Source organism: Nomascus leucogenys, chromosome 3, assembly GCF_006542625.1.
Source record: "Nomascus leucogenys isolate Asia chromosome 3, Asia_NLE_v1, whole genome shotgun sequence".
Taxonomy (NCBI): Eukaryota; Metazoa; Chordata; class Mammalia; order Primates; family Hylobatidae; genus Nomascus; species Nomascus leucogenys.
Window position 1 is genome coordinate 124,493,679 of NC_044383.1, and position 15,160 is coordinate 124,508,838.

At 40.2% G+C, this 15,160-nt stretch overlaps 1 protein-coding gene across 1 annotated transcript; it reads left to right on the forward strand.

Moving 5' to 3' along the window:
* Positions 1-8,764: 8,764 nt before the first annotated feature.
* SMIM28 (small integral membrane protein 28) lies at positions 8,765-15,160 on the forward strand. Its single transcript, XM_030809756.1, has 2 exons — positions 8,765-9,300; positions 13,844-15,160. Exons 1-2 carry the CDS (start codon positions 9,190-9,192, stop codon positions 14,189-14,191), a joined length of 459 nt encoding a protein of 152 aa, XP_030665616.1. The 5' UTR covers positions 8,765-9,189; the 3' UTR covers positions 14,192-15,160.

Sequence of the window (15,160 nt, forward strand, 5' to 3'; positions counted from 1 at the left end):
CTCAGGAAGCTTTCACTCATGGCAGAAGGTGAAGGGAAGTCAGGCATGTCACATGGCAAGAGAGGGAACAAGAGAAAGTGGGGGAAGTCCCAGAGCTCCCAGAGTCTTTTAAATAACTAGCATTCACATGAACTAATAGAGTGAGAACTCATTCATTACCACAGGGAGGGTACCAAGCCATTCATGAGGGATCTGCCCACATGACACAAACACCTCCCACCAGGCCTTACTTCCAACATTGGGATCACATTTCAACATTCGATTTGGAGGAGACAAAACATCTAAACCATAGCACACAGTAAATGAGACCCTAGTACTTCACTCCTCCAAAAGCATTGCAGTGCCTACCATATGTCAGCCACTAGCTGAACTTTAGGAGAACATTTAAAAGACAATTTTTGCCTTTTATTAGTAAAGAAAAGAAAGGCTTTCAGACAATTTCATCACGGAATATACTATGTGAAGTAATGAAATTATGTGCATGTCCTAGAAGCAATCCAGAACAAGGTAGTAGCTGACTGCATCTGTGGCTGGTAGTGACAGAGTTGAATCAGTGGAGGAGTTACAAAATAAATCATACTAAAGTAAGCTCTAAAGAGAAAAATAGATCTAAGGCAACTAATTTTTCCTATTAGACTTTATAATCAAAGGACATTTAGTATCTCTAGGTTTTTGCCCTAAGGAGTAAGGCTGCTGCACTTACTAAAAGGGAAACAAACTTATTCATCACCTAAAGTTTTTTTTTGTTTCAGAGATGCTGGGAAAAGTTGTATCTAGATCTGACTCCTGGAATTATGTAATCTGAAAAAACTTGGACATTTTTCCCCAAGATTGTTTAATGCAAGCCTTAACTTCTTGTTAATCTGCAATACAGGAATATTTCTTTTTTTTTTTTTTTTTTTTGAGACGGAGTCTAGCTCTGTTGCCCAGGCTGGAGTGCAGTGGCGCGTGGTCTCTGCTCACTGCAAGCTCCGCCTCCCGGGTTCACGCCATTCTCCTGCCTCAGTCTCCCGAGTAGCTGGACTATAGGTGCCCGCCACCACACCCAGCTAATTTTTTGTTTTTTCTTTTTTTTTAGTAGAGACGTGGTTTCACCATGTTAGCCAGGATGGTCTCAATCTCCTGACCTCGTGATCCACCTGCCTCGGCCTCCCAAAGTGCTGGGATTACAGGAGTGAAACACCGTGCCCGGCCAGAATATTTCTTATAAGCTAAAGTTAAGGAAGGGAAGGGAAGGGAAGGGAAGGGAATGGGGGAGGGGGGAGGGGGAAGGGGCGAGGAAGGGGAAGGGAAGGGGGAAGGGAGGGGGGAAGGGAGGGGGGAAGGGAGGGGGAAGGGAGGGGGAAGGGAGGGGGGGGAAGGGAGGGGGAAGGGAGGGGGGAAGGGAGGGGGGAAGGGAGGGGGAAGGGAGGGGGGAAGGGAGGGGGAAGGGAGGGGGAAGGGAAGGGGGAAGGGAAGGGAAGGGGAAGGGAAGGGGGAAGGGAAGGGGAAGGGAAGGGGGAAGGGGGAAGAGAAGTGAAGAGAGAAGAGAAGGGGGAAGGGAAGGGGGAAGGGAAAGGAAGGAGGAAGAAAGAGAAGGGGGAAGGGAAGGGGGAAGGGAAAGGAAGGAGGAAGGGAAAGGAAGGGAGAAGAAAGGGAAGGGGAAAGGGAAGGGGGAAGAGAAGGGAAGGGGGAAGGAAAGGAGGAAGGGAAGGGGGAAGGAAAGGAGGAAGGGAAGGGGGAAGGCAGGGGAAGGCAAGGGAATGGGGGAGGGAGGGGAATGGGGAAGGGGAAGGGGAAAGGGGGAAGGGGAAAAGGGGGAAGGGAAGAGGGGAAGGAAGGGAAGAGGGGAAGGAAGGGAAGAGGGGAAGGAAGGGAAGAGGGGAAGGGAAGAGGGGAAGGGAAGAGGGGAAGGGAAGAGGGGATGGGGAAGGGAAGAGGGGAAGGGGGAAGGGAAGGAAAGGACAGGAAAGGAAGAAAGGTAAACAGATAATAGGACACTTGATCCCAGGAACTCCAGACCAGTCTTAACAACACAGATCGTGTCCTTACTCAAAATTTTCAAAATTAGCCAGGCATGGTGGCATGTGCCTGTGGTCCCAGCTACTCAAGAGGCTGAGGTGGGAGGATCACTTGAGCCCAGAAGGTTGAGCCTGCATGATCCTGTTACTGCACTCCAGCCTGGGCACCAGATCAAGACCCTGCCTCAAAAAATAATAATGTTTGACAATTTAGGTAATAAATAATGGTATTCCTTCACCCTAACCAACTCCCTGTCATATAGTTTAAGGAAATATGCTAGACAAATTACACGAGGAATTTTAATATGTCTATCTACTATTTTCTGTTTTAAATTCAAGAATACCATTTTATCAACCAAACATTTGTGATCATTATTTTCAATATATCTATATTTTTCCTTAATTCCAGATTAAGAGAAACTAAAGGCCAAATATTTGAAATACCATAGTTCATTACCAGAGAACACCATATACTTATAAATTTCATATCCTGCTCCTTGATTTTTTGAAGAATTTAGATCTTAAAAAATATTTATCCATTTTAGATAGAAGTCAGAGAATAGTTGATTGAGGAAGAAAGTGAAATGATCAGAAAAAGGCGTGAGGGAAATTTCTAGTGTGATGGAAATGCTTTATATCTTGTTTTAGGTGGTAATTACAAGCATGACTAAAACTGTCAAAATTCAGCAAACTGAACACAGAAGATCTTTGCCTTGTATTTTAGGTTAATTATTCCTCCACAGACAAAAATGTTTTTAAATCTTCTGTTCAAACTTCCAATTTCATAGATGCCTATACTTTTCCAAAGTAAATTTTATATCAATCATTTTTCTTTTTTCATCATCATTCTTGGTTGGTTTTTTAAAAATCACTCGTTTATCTTCCTCTTTCCATCCATATTGCCAATGGATTCACTCAAACTCTTTGTCGCTTTCCTTCTAGATTATCATGGCCAAAGTTTAAGAAAAACAAAGACCAGATCTGTGACCCTTAGATGAACCCTGGGTCTCCGTGGAAGTCTGATTCAGGCAGGGTGATTAGTCACAGTACTGCTTGCAGTCTACTGATTAGTTTTTCTGTCACCCTAATCAAATATAAGCTTATTTAATTCTTATAACAGCATCTTGAGATAGTACAATGACCAGTTTACTAAAAATTCAAATGCATTTGCTAATCTGGAAATTGAATGTAGGGGGGAAAAGCTACCTTTTTTATAGTCATCTGGTTTACTTGAATCATCTCTGACCATTAGTTTTCTGGGGCTTTTTCTCTATTATTGGCCCAGAGGGTGAAATGTGTAACACAACGACAAACTTCCCTACAGCTAACAAACCCACAACCAATAAGACCAAAAAATGTAGAAGTCTCAGTAGTTCTTGAAAACATAATAGCAAATCAACTGTGTCGAGTTCAAGGAAATTAAGGAAGAAAAAAAAAAACACAGCAGCCAAATGGATGAAAATCTCAATTCATTTTCAAAAAAGAAGTAAAAGAATAAAGTAGAAAATATAAATACTATTCTATTCTCAGCTCTGAAACACCTAAAGAAGTTTTATAGATAGCTAATCTGATCTTCAGAAATTGTAGTCAGTGTTTGTAATTAACATCAGTCTATAAAAGTTCTGAACAGGAGAATGTGAGATGGTTAAAAACTCATGGAAATAAAAGGAAGTGTTCTGCCTTTTAGTGTAAAAAATAAATAATTTGTGAAAAACAAATGAGCATACGCTGTGGAGATCTAAAAAAAAGACTGTGATCCTTAAAAATCTACGATTTTAGAATTGAAATACAACAGCTTTCTAGAGTTGAAATATGACAGCATTTCTGTAAGCCATTATAGCAGGTAAAGGCTATTGGCTCTATAGGCTAAGCATGTCTTCATAAGCTGTCAGTCACAGCAGAGACCACTATTTCATGCCCCTCCTCAGTGAGTCCTTTTGTAAGTCAGCTAACAATCTCCTAATTTACTTTTGAAATAACACAAAGCTGATTCAAATAACTCTGTAATATTGGATTAACCAACGTGCTGTGGGAATTCAGAGGAAATAGTGATTCATTCTAATTCAGGTGGAGGGCAGGAAATTACAGAATATTACCACAGGGTGGCTTTTATGCAGTTCTTCAAAGATAGGCAAATCTGAGAACTATTGTCTTGCTTATGCAACACATATGCATAGAAAAATTACAAAATGTGGATCCTCAGAAATAAAATCCATAGTCCTATGGAAAACAACCCTAATTTCACTACTTAGAAAAAAAGTGCTTCTATATGCAGAGATATGCAAATTTATAATAAACATGCCGTTTTCTCTGTGTGTGTGTGTGTGCACGCGCATGTAGAGAGGGAGAGATGGGATCTCACTATGTTGCCCAGGCGACACACCTGGCCTAAATATGCAGTTTCCTGACACATTTCTTATAATATGTTGTGAACATTTTTGCATCTTTCTGGTATTTACTTTCGGGTGATAATATATCCTTATATGTTTATATCTTAAATTAGCCAGATCTCATTTTGTAGACATTTTCTTTCCAGTTGTTTGTTGGTATAGACATATAAGATGTGTTAAAATATCCTTCAACAATATATATCTTTGAGTACTTAGATTATATCTTTGAATATTCATCAGATTATTATTATTATTTTATTTTATTTGAGATACAGTCTTTCTCTGTAGCCCAGGCTGGAGTGCAGTGGTGTGATCTTGGCTCACTGCAACCTCTGCCTCCCAAGTTCAAGCTATTCTCCTGTCTCAGCCTCCCAAGTAGCTAGGACTACAGGTGCGCCTGGCTAATTTTTGTATTTTTAGCAGAGATGGGGTTTCATCATGTTGGCCAGGCTGGTCTCGAACTCCTGACCTCATGATCCGCCAACCTCAGCCTCCTGAAGTGCTGAGATTACAGACGTGAGCCACCGTGCCCGGCCTATCAGATTATCTTTTAGGAGGAATCCCTAGAAGTGGATTTGCTGAGGGCCAACACCAGAGTTACCAATGTTCTCTTTTCTCTAAAATCTATTAACTTGTTCCGAGTATATCACTTTCTTCATGACATGTCACTGTCCAGCTACCACACCATTTCTCTGTTCCGTTTTCAAGCAGAATAACCCTAGGTGTTTAAAGAATCTCCAATTCTTCTCCTTTCCCTCTTAAAACCATTCTAATCAGGCTTTCCCCCCAGCCACTCCATCAAAACTCGTCTTGTCCAGATAACCAACCATCATGCCCCCCCACATATATACACATACTCACAATGTGTTAAATCCAATATTAAATCTCATTCATCATCTTACTTGATCAGACAGTAACTTTTGAGACAGATGATCATTTTCCCCTTCCAGATACATTTTCTCACTCGGATTCCAGGACACCACACACTCTTGGTTTCCCTTTCAGCTCACTGGACACTCACTCTGCCTCCTCATCCTATTGACCCACATTCTCTGGGTGATCTCATTAAGTCTCCTAGCTTTAAAAACCATCTCCTTGCCTATAAGTTCCAACTAGTGTCTCTTGTCTAGTCCTCACCCTTAAACTAAAACACAAATATCCAAACTTATACACACTGAAAACTTACCATATCTATTACCAACTCCTGATCTTTATTCCTCCTCCTGCTTTAAAAAACAAAACCCCACCCCAGTCTTTCCCTTCTCTGTAAATAACAATGGCCATCCCTGCAGCTGCTCAAGCCTAAGACCTTAGAATTATTCTAAATCATTCTTTATCTTACACCACCTTCAGTTTTTCAAGAAATCTTATTGTCTCTATCCCTAAAACATATTTAGAATCTAGACTCTCACCACTTTAGACGCAGGATGTTTTTTTGACCCCTTTGTGGGACTCATGACAGGGGTGTCCATTTACTCAGCCCACCCCGTTTGGTCCCTCGTGGGAGGGACCATGTAGGCAAGCAAGTGCAGGAACTGGCCAGCCACTTTAGTGCCAGCAGTACCAAACCTCAAGGCCCCAGAGGGCATGTTGCAATGCTCTCTTAGCTCCACCATCTGCAGACAGCAGTGTGTTATCAGCTCAGTGGGCCCTTTGCCTTGTCACATGGGGTGGCTGCCTTTCACCAGCCAGGGCAAAGGGCCAGTGTGACAGTCTTTTTGGGTACCTTCACTTGGTGGGTCCTGAATTCTTGTCCAGTGCCCAAGAAGAATGAGGTCACACAGACCAAATGAAGGATAGGGAAAGTGAAGAATTTTATTGAGCAGTAAAAGGGGTTCTCAGTAAAGAGAAGAGCTGGAAAGGCGATGGGAAGGGCAGGTCACTCTCCCCTGAAGTCAAGTTGCCTCTCTTAACATCCAGCCATTGTCTCTGAAGTCAAGTGACCTCTCAATGTCCAGCTGTTTCTCCTCTCTACCAGCTGAGTCTGGGGTCTTTATAGGCACAGGATCAGGGGAGCAGACCACAGGTAGTTTTGGAAAAGGCAACATTCGATTGGTAAAAAGACATTCTTCAGAAAGAACTAATCAGGAGAGAGCAGGCAAACAGGAAGAGAAGTTCTCACTTTGAGCCACGGGTTTCAGGTTTTTGGGCTTGAAGCTGGGGCTTTGCAAGGGACCTGCCCATGTCTGCCTAGTTTCTCTGCCTCCTGTCTCCATCACTTTTACTGCTCCTACTCTGGTCTGGTATTCCTTTCCTGAATTATTAAGAGCCCCTAACTAGTCTCCCTGCATTTGCCCTTAATCCCTATATCTAGTTACAACACAGAGGCCTGAGTGATCCTTTTAAAATGGAAGTCAGGGCCGGATGTGGTGGCTCGTGCCCGTAATCCCAGCACTTTGGGAGGCTGAGGTGGACAGATCACGAGGTCAGGAGATGGAGACCATCCTGGCTAACACGGTGAAACCCCATCTCCACTAAAAATACAAAAAAATTAGCAGGGCATGGTGGCAGGTGCCGGTAGTCCCTGCTACTCAAGAGGCTGAGGCAAGAGAATGGCGTGAACCGGGGAGGCGGAGCTTGCAGTGAGCCAAGATCGTGCCACTGCACTCCAGTCTGGACGACACAGCAAGACTCTGTCTCAAAAAAAAAAAAACAAAAAAAAAACAAGGAAGTCAGATCTTACCACTCCTCTGCTCAAAACTCTGTATAGCTCCTCCATTTCACTTAGAGTAAAAGCCAAAATTCTCCCAATGCTCTATAAACCCTGAACTCAATGTTACCTTCTGACCCCCCACAGATCCTCTTTGATTTCATCCTCTACGTTTTTTCTCCTAGTTCACTGCTCCAGCCCACCCAGACCTACTAGCCATTTGGTGAAGGAACCATGCATGTGCCTGCTTCAGGGCCTTTGCACTGGCTGTTCCCTGGGTCTGCAATGTTTTTTCATCCAATATCTTCATAGCTCGGTCCCTTGCTGCCTTCAGGTCTTTGCTCAAATACCACTTTACCTCTGAGGTTCTAAGTGATGTCCTCTTTTCAAAGGGCCTCCTCCCTTCAATGTTTACTGTCCATTTTCTGCTTTTTTCCCATAATATTTCTCTTCTTCTGATACATTTTTTTATTTGTGCAATTTGTTATTTTTTAGGACCCCAAAATGTATTCATAAGTGCAGGAATTTTTCTCTAATTTGTTCGATACTGGAAGACAGGCAATGTTACAGATACATATTTAATGCTTTTAATGCAGACCTCCAATTTGCTTCTAAAGAAATGAAGGTACAGTGTTTAAATAAGTAGACAAGGTGGAGAAGGATGGCTCATGTTGAGGCCACAGTATTGACAAAGCCACTGAAATGCAAGAAAGCAAAATGGGGCACTGGATGCCAGGTGTTTCTGATGTATCAAGGGTGGGATACAGGATCTATTTAAAATAGGAACACATAAATGGAACAAGGCAATATTTTAATGGAAAGCACAAAATCAGCTTACTCCACAATAAGAAGAAGATGAAATGAAATGAAAAGAGTTCCACACGAGGATACTGACTGAGGTACTGGGACACTTAATGAAAACTTTCACCATAAAAAGTTGACAAAGTACTAAATTCTGTTTGGGAAGGCAGCTGTCTTTGAAAAGGTAAGAAGTCTATGGCCATACCACCCTGAACGCGCTGGATCTCATCTGAAAAGGTAATGAAAACTATGGTTTCTCCCAAGAAAATTGCACATATCTACAAAGTTTGGAGAGTCTACCACCTCCTGAAACCTATGCATGAACCACCACAGGCCAGTCCTTAAGAATCTCAATCAAGATTAAAAAAAGAATCCTGGTTAAGAAATATTATTTCAGCATGATAATCACTTGTACAGAAATGATGCTTAGATAAGGATGTGGGTGATTGTAACACTGAGTTATAATATTTTGCATAGATCTTTGTTTTTTTTCTTTTTAAATTGCTTGGACTTCTCTATAACAATTGTGCAAATCTTTGAAGCTGAAGTTTATTCTACTTAAAGAGAATTCAACCACCATATCTTAAATGTTAAATAATATGTAGAATCAAGTATCCCAAAATCAACTCAGTGAACATTCAAATTGAAAACTCCTTGTTTTAAGCTTGATATCAATAACTTTATGAAGTTCACAAGATAATCAGAAGGAAGACTATTTAGGTACTGGTAATTCGATTTTTTAAAAAATTGAAATTGGCAAACATTCCATCCAAACAATCTAAGCTATGGTCTGTCTTCTGTACAACTTTATCACTAGGCATCTTTCATCTGAATAATTCAGTAAAATATTAATAATGAGTCTTTGCTTTTCTACCAAATATCCCTTCTCTCTGTAAAACAGAATCCAGAAATAATTAGTGGGAAATGCGGCTTGAGTAGTTTTCCTTGGTCAGATAGGTCTCTAGAGAGAGGTGTGGTAAGCAAAGGGAAAGGGTCTTACTTACGTCCTAAATATAAACAGCTCTTTATTCACTGAGGCCATTCTTTGCACTGTAGTAATGCTGGTGCAGAAAACTCTCTTGTCTGAAATCTATTCCATATCTGATATCTGATGCCAACCCCTATAGTGATAAAGGCCACAGACAGAAATCCAGAGGCACCGAATCTAAACAGTCAGTCCTGAGAGGTCTCTCTGGTTGTTTTCCCTGTTGCCATTCATCAGAGGACGAGTTTACCAACAGCCATCAGCCAAGCACATCCAAACTGGATCCAGGCCAAGAGCAAGCAGCATTGTTGAAATCTGGGCAGCAAGGTGGAAGGGTGGCCAGGGCATCAGCTGGATGAAAACATGCGGGGACTGCTGGGCAGCAGCTGGAAGAAGTTTGGACATGCTGGCCGGGGGACATATGAGTGGTTAACCAGCGAGCCCAGCCTGCCTCTCCTGGAGACCCAGCTGCAGGTCTGTACTTATGACTTCAGTCTTTTCTTCCCCAAGGCATCTTCATCAGTTTTAAAATCCATAATATCTATGGTTTTAGGATCTTAAAATGTAGTGGCAGCATTTTGTCTTACAGCTATAACAAAGATAGGAATTCACTGATTGGCTTGGTCTAAAGGGAATAAATTGAAAGTTGTTATTTTTGGACAAGGATACATTCAAGTAAAACTTGGCACAACTGTATCCTAAGAACACTTGATATCTGAAATACGTTGAAGAACACCTGAAAGCAGCAGTCAACAGAGGTGTTACAACAGAAATGCCTCAGTGTTACAACTTTGTTCTTTGCTCAGTAAGCAATGTCTACATATACAAAAATAAGAGCCTCTCTTTGGTCCTGGCTGTGTATTAACCACTGTTTTTAAGTGTTAGCAGAAACCATGCATCTTACTTCAGGTAAGACAGCAGGGGGTTAAAGAGATTTTGTCTCTCACTAAGAAATGCAGCAGCTGCTTTTGCTTTGTCTGGGAAATCACCAGTGCAGTCTCCGTAGGAAGCAGCACTAAGAACAAATATTTGTACAAACCTAAAACCTAAGAATTAATTTTATAATCAGAGGAGAAATGAGTGACACCACCGACAGCACAAGAAAGAAGGAAATCAAACTATTTTCTTGCTTTCTGGAAGACCAACTGGTGAGATTAGTATTTAAGTTCTCCAAAACCACATTTTACAGAAAAAATACATAACTATATATTGATGTGGATATTGAGATATCCTTTAGCAGTTACACCTTTAATTGGACATTTCTTTAAAACCACATTTTACAGAAAAAATACATAAATATATATTGATGTGGATATTGAGATATCCTTTAGCAGTTACACCTTTAATTGGACATTTCTTTAAAACATCCCCTGAACAACAAATCTCTTTAGCCAATATAAATGTCAGAGAAACATTAAAACTTAAAAAATAACTTTGAGGCGGGTAAGCAAGACATCCTTTCCACATTAAAAAAAAATCCAACAATTTTAAGCAACATACCATAAATTAATTAATCTCTTTAAGTAGAATAAACTTCAGCTTCAAAGATTTGCACAATTGTTATAGAGAAGTCCAAGCAATTTAAAAAGAAAAAAAACAAAGATCTATGCAAAATATTATAACTCAGTGTTACAATCACCCACATCCTTATCTAAGCATCATTTCTGTACAAGTGATTATCATGCTGAAATAATGAATATGAATTTTTCCGATAGCGCTGGGCCTCTCTTAACTGGAAAAGTCCTTTGTCTCAAGAAATTGTCCTAGTTTGCTGTATAAAAGTCTTCTAATGCCACTTGCTATGTGGACAAATTTAACTCAGCCAGTGGAATAACTGATTACAGCAGGGACTGTGGTATTTCTCATTTCCCAAATTTTTGCAACTAGTATTGAGAAAACCTTAAGTAGCATAATTATAAACAAAGGGTCTATTACATAAAACCTTTTAAATAGAACATTAAGTATCTCTATATTCTATGCATACTGACTTTCTATGATATAATAGAGAATTTAAAATGTATGGCCACAACTGATCAGAAACTGTTATCATCCATATTATTGATAGAGAATGAAATAAAAATAGATTATGAGAAATGGTCCATGCTTATCAGGGTTTAAGTATTAAAAGAGATAATAGCCAAAGCTATTATTGAATTATTAAGCTAGTATAAGCGATTAAGCTATTATTTAATCATTAAAAATGTTAAAACATTTTTTGGTGATTCATCTAGAAAGAAAAAGCAAATTATAGTTGAAATGTTCTTACTCCAACTTGATTTCTTAATAATTATAGCAAATTTATGAGTTCATCTACTCTTACAGTTTTTGTAATCAAAGTCCTTATTATGTCACAACATTTTAAGTTAATAATTCTGATATCAAATTAGATTTTATGTAAGAAAACAGAAGGAATTTAGTTTAGAAATTTAACAATCATATATAAAACATGAGACTTTTGAAAATATGTATTTATTAAAATATAAATTTAGTTATGCCAGATTTTATTTTCTAGCCACACCAATAAATTTCTAGATTTCTCTGATTATCTTTAGTATTTTAGGTTTAGTAAACTTGACTGCTCGAGTCACTGAGATATAAATATATAAGTACTATCACCAAGTGCTTTATGCACTTTAATTCATTTACTTCTCATGCTAACCCTTGATAACGGATGTTATTAATTCCATTTTATAGAAGAGAAAGCCTAGGCCCAGAGAAGGCAAGTGAACAGTCCATAGTCACACAGGTGTTAGAACATTATAGGAATTCAAACACAGAGCTGTCAACCCCCAAAGATGATGCTCTGCTTCTCAAGAACACTATTTTTATGTTCTTTAAGCTAAAATATCTTAATTCATATCTAACCAAGGACAAAATATCTGGAAATATAAATATTAAATAAACCATCTAATTTCAAGTCAAAACCACACATACAGTTATGAAGTCTTTAGGAAATAACAAAAGATTATACAAACATCTAGCATTATAAAATGCTGGCTAGGGCTGGGTGCAGTGGCTCATGCCTGTAATCCCAGCACTTTGGGAGGCTGAGGGGGGCAGATCATGAGGGCAGGAGATCGAGACCATCCTGGCTAACACGGTGAAACCCTGTCTGTACTAAAAATACAAAAAATTAGCCGGGCATGGTGGCAGGTGCCTGTAGTCCCAGCTACTTGGGAGGCTGAGGCAGGAGAATGGGGTGAACCCGGGAAGTGGAGCTTGCAGTGAGCCGAGATTGGGCCACTGCACCGCAGTCTGGGCGACAGAGTGAGACTCCGTCTCTAAATAAGTAAATAAATAAATAAATAAATAAAATGCAGGCTAGATAAACCAGTCTCCTAAGAGGTCATGACCAGCAAAACATGTGTCCGTTCCACCAAAATCAAGGAGTGAACCTCATCTCTCATAGTTTATTAGGATTTTTTTTTCTTTTTTTTTTCTTTTTTTTTTTTTTTGAGATGGAGTCTCACTTTGTCACCCAGGCTGGAGTGAAGTGGCACGATCTCAGCTCACTGCAAGCTCTGCCTCCTGGGTTCAAATGATTCTCTTGCCTCAGCCTCCCCAGTAGCTAGGATTACAGGTGCCCACCACCACGCCCTGCTAATTTTTTTTGTACTTTTAGTAGAGACGGGGTTTTACCATGTTGGCCAGGCTGGTTTCAAACTCCTGACCTCAGGTGATCCTCCCACCTCAGCTTCCCAAAGTCCTGGGATTACAGGCGTGAGCCACTGAGCCTGGCCTAGGTTTTCTTTTAAATAAGTAAGGAGCTTAATATTCTGTTTGCTTATTTTAAACATGAATTATAAGGCTTTAAAATATTTTATTTTCCTCCATAGTAGATACTAACATTTACACTTGTTACTATATGCTTTATAAAAGAGAGAAACTTTTTAATACTTCATTTTTTCTTAGTAGCCTTATTAAAGGCAATCTCTGTGCAATTAGGAACAGTATTTTTTTTTAACGTTGCTTTTCTACTTTGCTGTTTAAGCATCATTTCATGCCTATTGTATTATTTATGCCATCAGGAGCCATTATCATTTCTGTGAGCTAATATTATAAAATCGATACCTTTTAGGTTCCCCAAGAATTTATCTGTAATTCTTTGTCTTTAAAAAGGTAAAATGTTTTCATATTTATCCTACAAGTTTTACAAAAACAAATTTAAAGAATTTTAAAAATCTCATTCATCATAAGCACCATCAAATCCAAATTCAGTTATTTACATTTGACATGCATGTAATATTTACATGCGATATGAACACATAACAAGATTTTGTTCCAGAATTAGAGAACTTAAGTGGGTCCCACATGATCCGTTAGTGGCAATAAATCATAATTGGTCTCATTCTAAATAAAATAAGTACATAAATAGTAAGAATTTTCATTCAAGAAAATGAATAGTGGACCTACCAACTAAAATTTATTTCACTATTTTTAGTTTGTGGAAATTTTGTAAGATCTCATCAACGTGTACTTTTTGACATTCTGAATTCACACTTTATTGTGTAAATTAACATTATTTCATATAGGCTCAAGCTCACTGGCATAAGAAAATGATAGTGACTTTTAGAGTGTGTAATAATGGAAAGAAGAATGAAAGATGAGAGGGAACTTCAGGGCCTTAGAAATGCGAGGGCTTGGCCGGGTGCAGTGGCTCACGCCTATAATCCCAGCACTTTGGGAGGCCAAGGCAGGTGGATCACTTGAGGTCAGGAGTTTGAGACCAGTCTGGCCAACATGATGAAACACTGTCTCTACTAAAAATACAAAAATTAGCCGAGTGTGGTGGTGCTTGCCTGTAATGCCAGCTACTCGGGAGGCTGAGGCAGGAGAATTGCTTGAACCCTGGGGACGGAGGTTGTAGTGAGCCGAGATTGTGCCATTGCACTCCAGCCTGGGTGACAGAGCAAGACTGTGTCTCAAAAAAAAAAAAAAAGAAAAGAAAAAGAAAAAAAAAAGAAATGCAAGGCCTTCTTTCCACATCTCCTAACTAGGCTTCCTTCCCTAACTCCAGGGCACCCAGGGGGTGAGCTCCACCCAGGAGGATGTGGAGCCCTTCCTGTGTATCCTTCTGCCGGCCACCATCCTGCTCTTCCTGGCGTTTCTGCTGTTGTTCCTGTACCGCCGCTGCAAGTCCCCGCCATCCCAGGGGCAGGTGTTCAGCACTGACCTACCAGAGCACACACCTGCAGGAGCGGTGACAGACCTCCTGCCTGGCCTGGCCTGGAGCAGTGAGGACTTCCCCTACTCCCCACTGCCTCTGGAGGCCACCCTCCCCTCCCAGTGTTTACCGCCCTCCTACGAAGAGGCCACCAGAAATCCTCCTGGGGAGGAGGCCCAGGGATGCAGTCCTTCAGTATGAAAAGGGCTCACCTGGACTGGAAGAGCAAAAATAAACTGCTCTTGGGAATCATATAAAACATAGCTCTCTACCTTTAATAGAGCACCCATGAGAAGAGGGAGAAGGGCCCCTAGACCCAAGAAGCTGCTATTCATTGGCCAACCTCTGCCAATGGGGCACTTCAGGCTGAGGGCAAAGCTTGACAAATGCCAATCTAGTTAACCTATCTTCACATTCCTTAGTGGAAAGTTTCCCAGGTTCTTCTACAGATGACTGCACTCTCCTAAAATGTATAACACTCCTGAGAAAAAAAGGAAAGTTCTATGTGAGTTGAAAAAAAAACAAACACTGAATTACTTATGAGCACAGGGACGGGCTCTGAAGGGCAAGAAAAAAAAATCTGGACCAGCCAAAGGTAACTACTTTTGCTACCAAATAGAACTTTTCTTCCCACACCAGTTTTTCAGGGTTTCATGGTTTGTTTCACTTCTCTATGAATGCTCCAAGATACAGAGAGTTCTAGAAGGAGTAAAAGACATCTCTAGAGCTGCAGGGGATAGTTGTGTTGTAAATAACGGTGAAATATATTACAGTATTAGCAATGAATGTATAGCTATTTGCGAGCATTTTAGTTAAAAAATAATAATAAAGCTGTCCAAAGTTATCTTCTTTGTAGTGTCACCTTGCTTATTTGACCTCTGATTTGCTTCCTCGAATTGGGGAGGGATGTGGCTTAGTGACATGGGAATGTCTCATACTAGGATATCATCTGACAGTGCTGTGGCAAAAGAGAGCTTCTGCTATAATACATTATCTTATTAGATATCACTCGTATTATATAACACCACCATATAATAAGTCTTGTATAGCACTGTGACAGAATCTGTAGGCTTCACCAAGCAACAATGACAGTAGAAATCAGGTTAACGTTGGAAAGGAAAGGTCAATATTTTGGATTACATGGTAAAGAAAAAACCATTAGTTCCAATA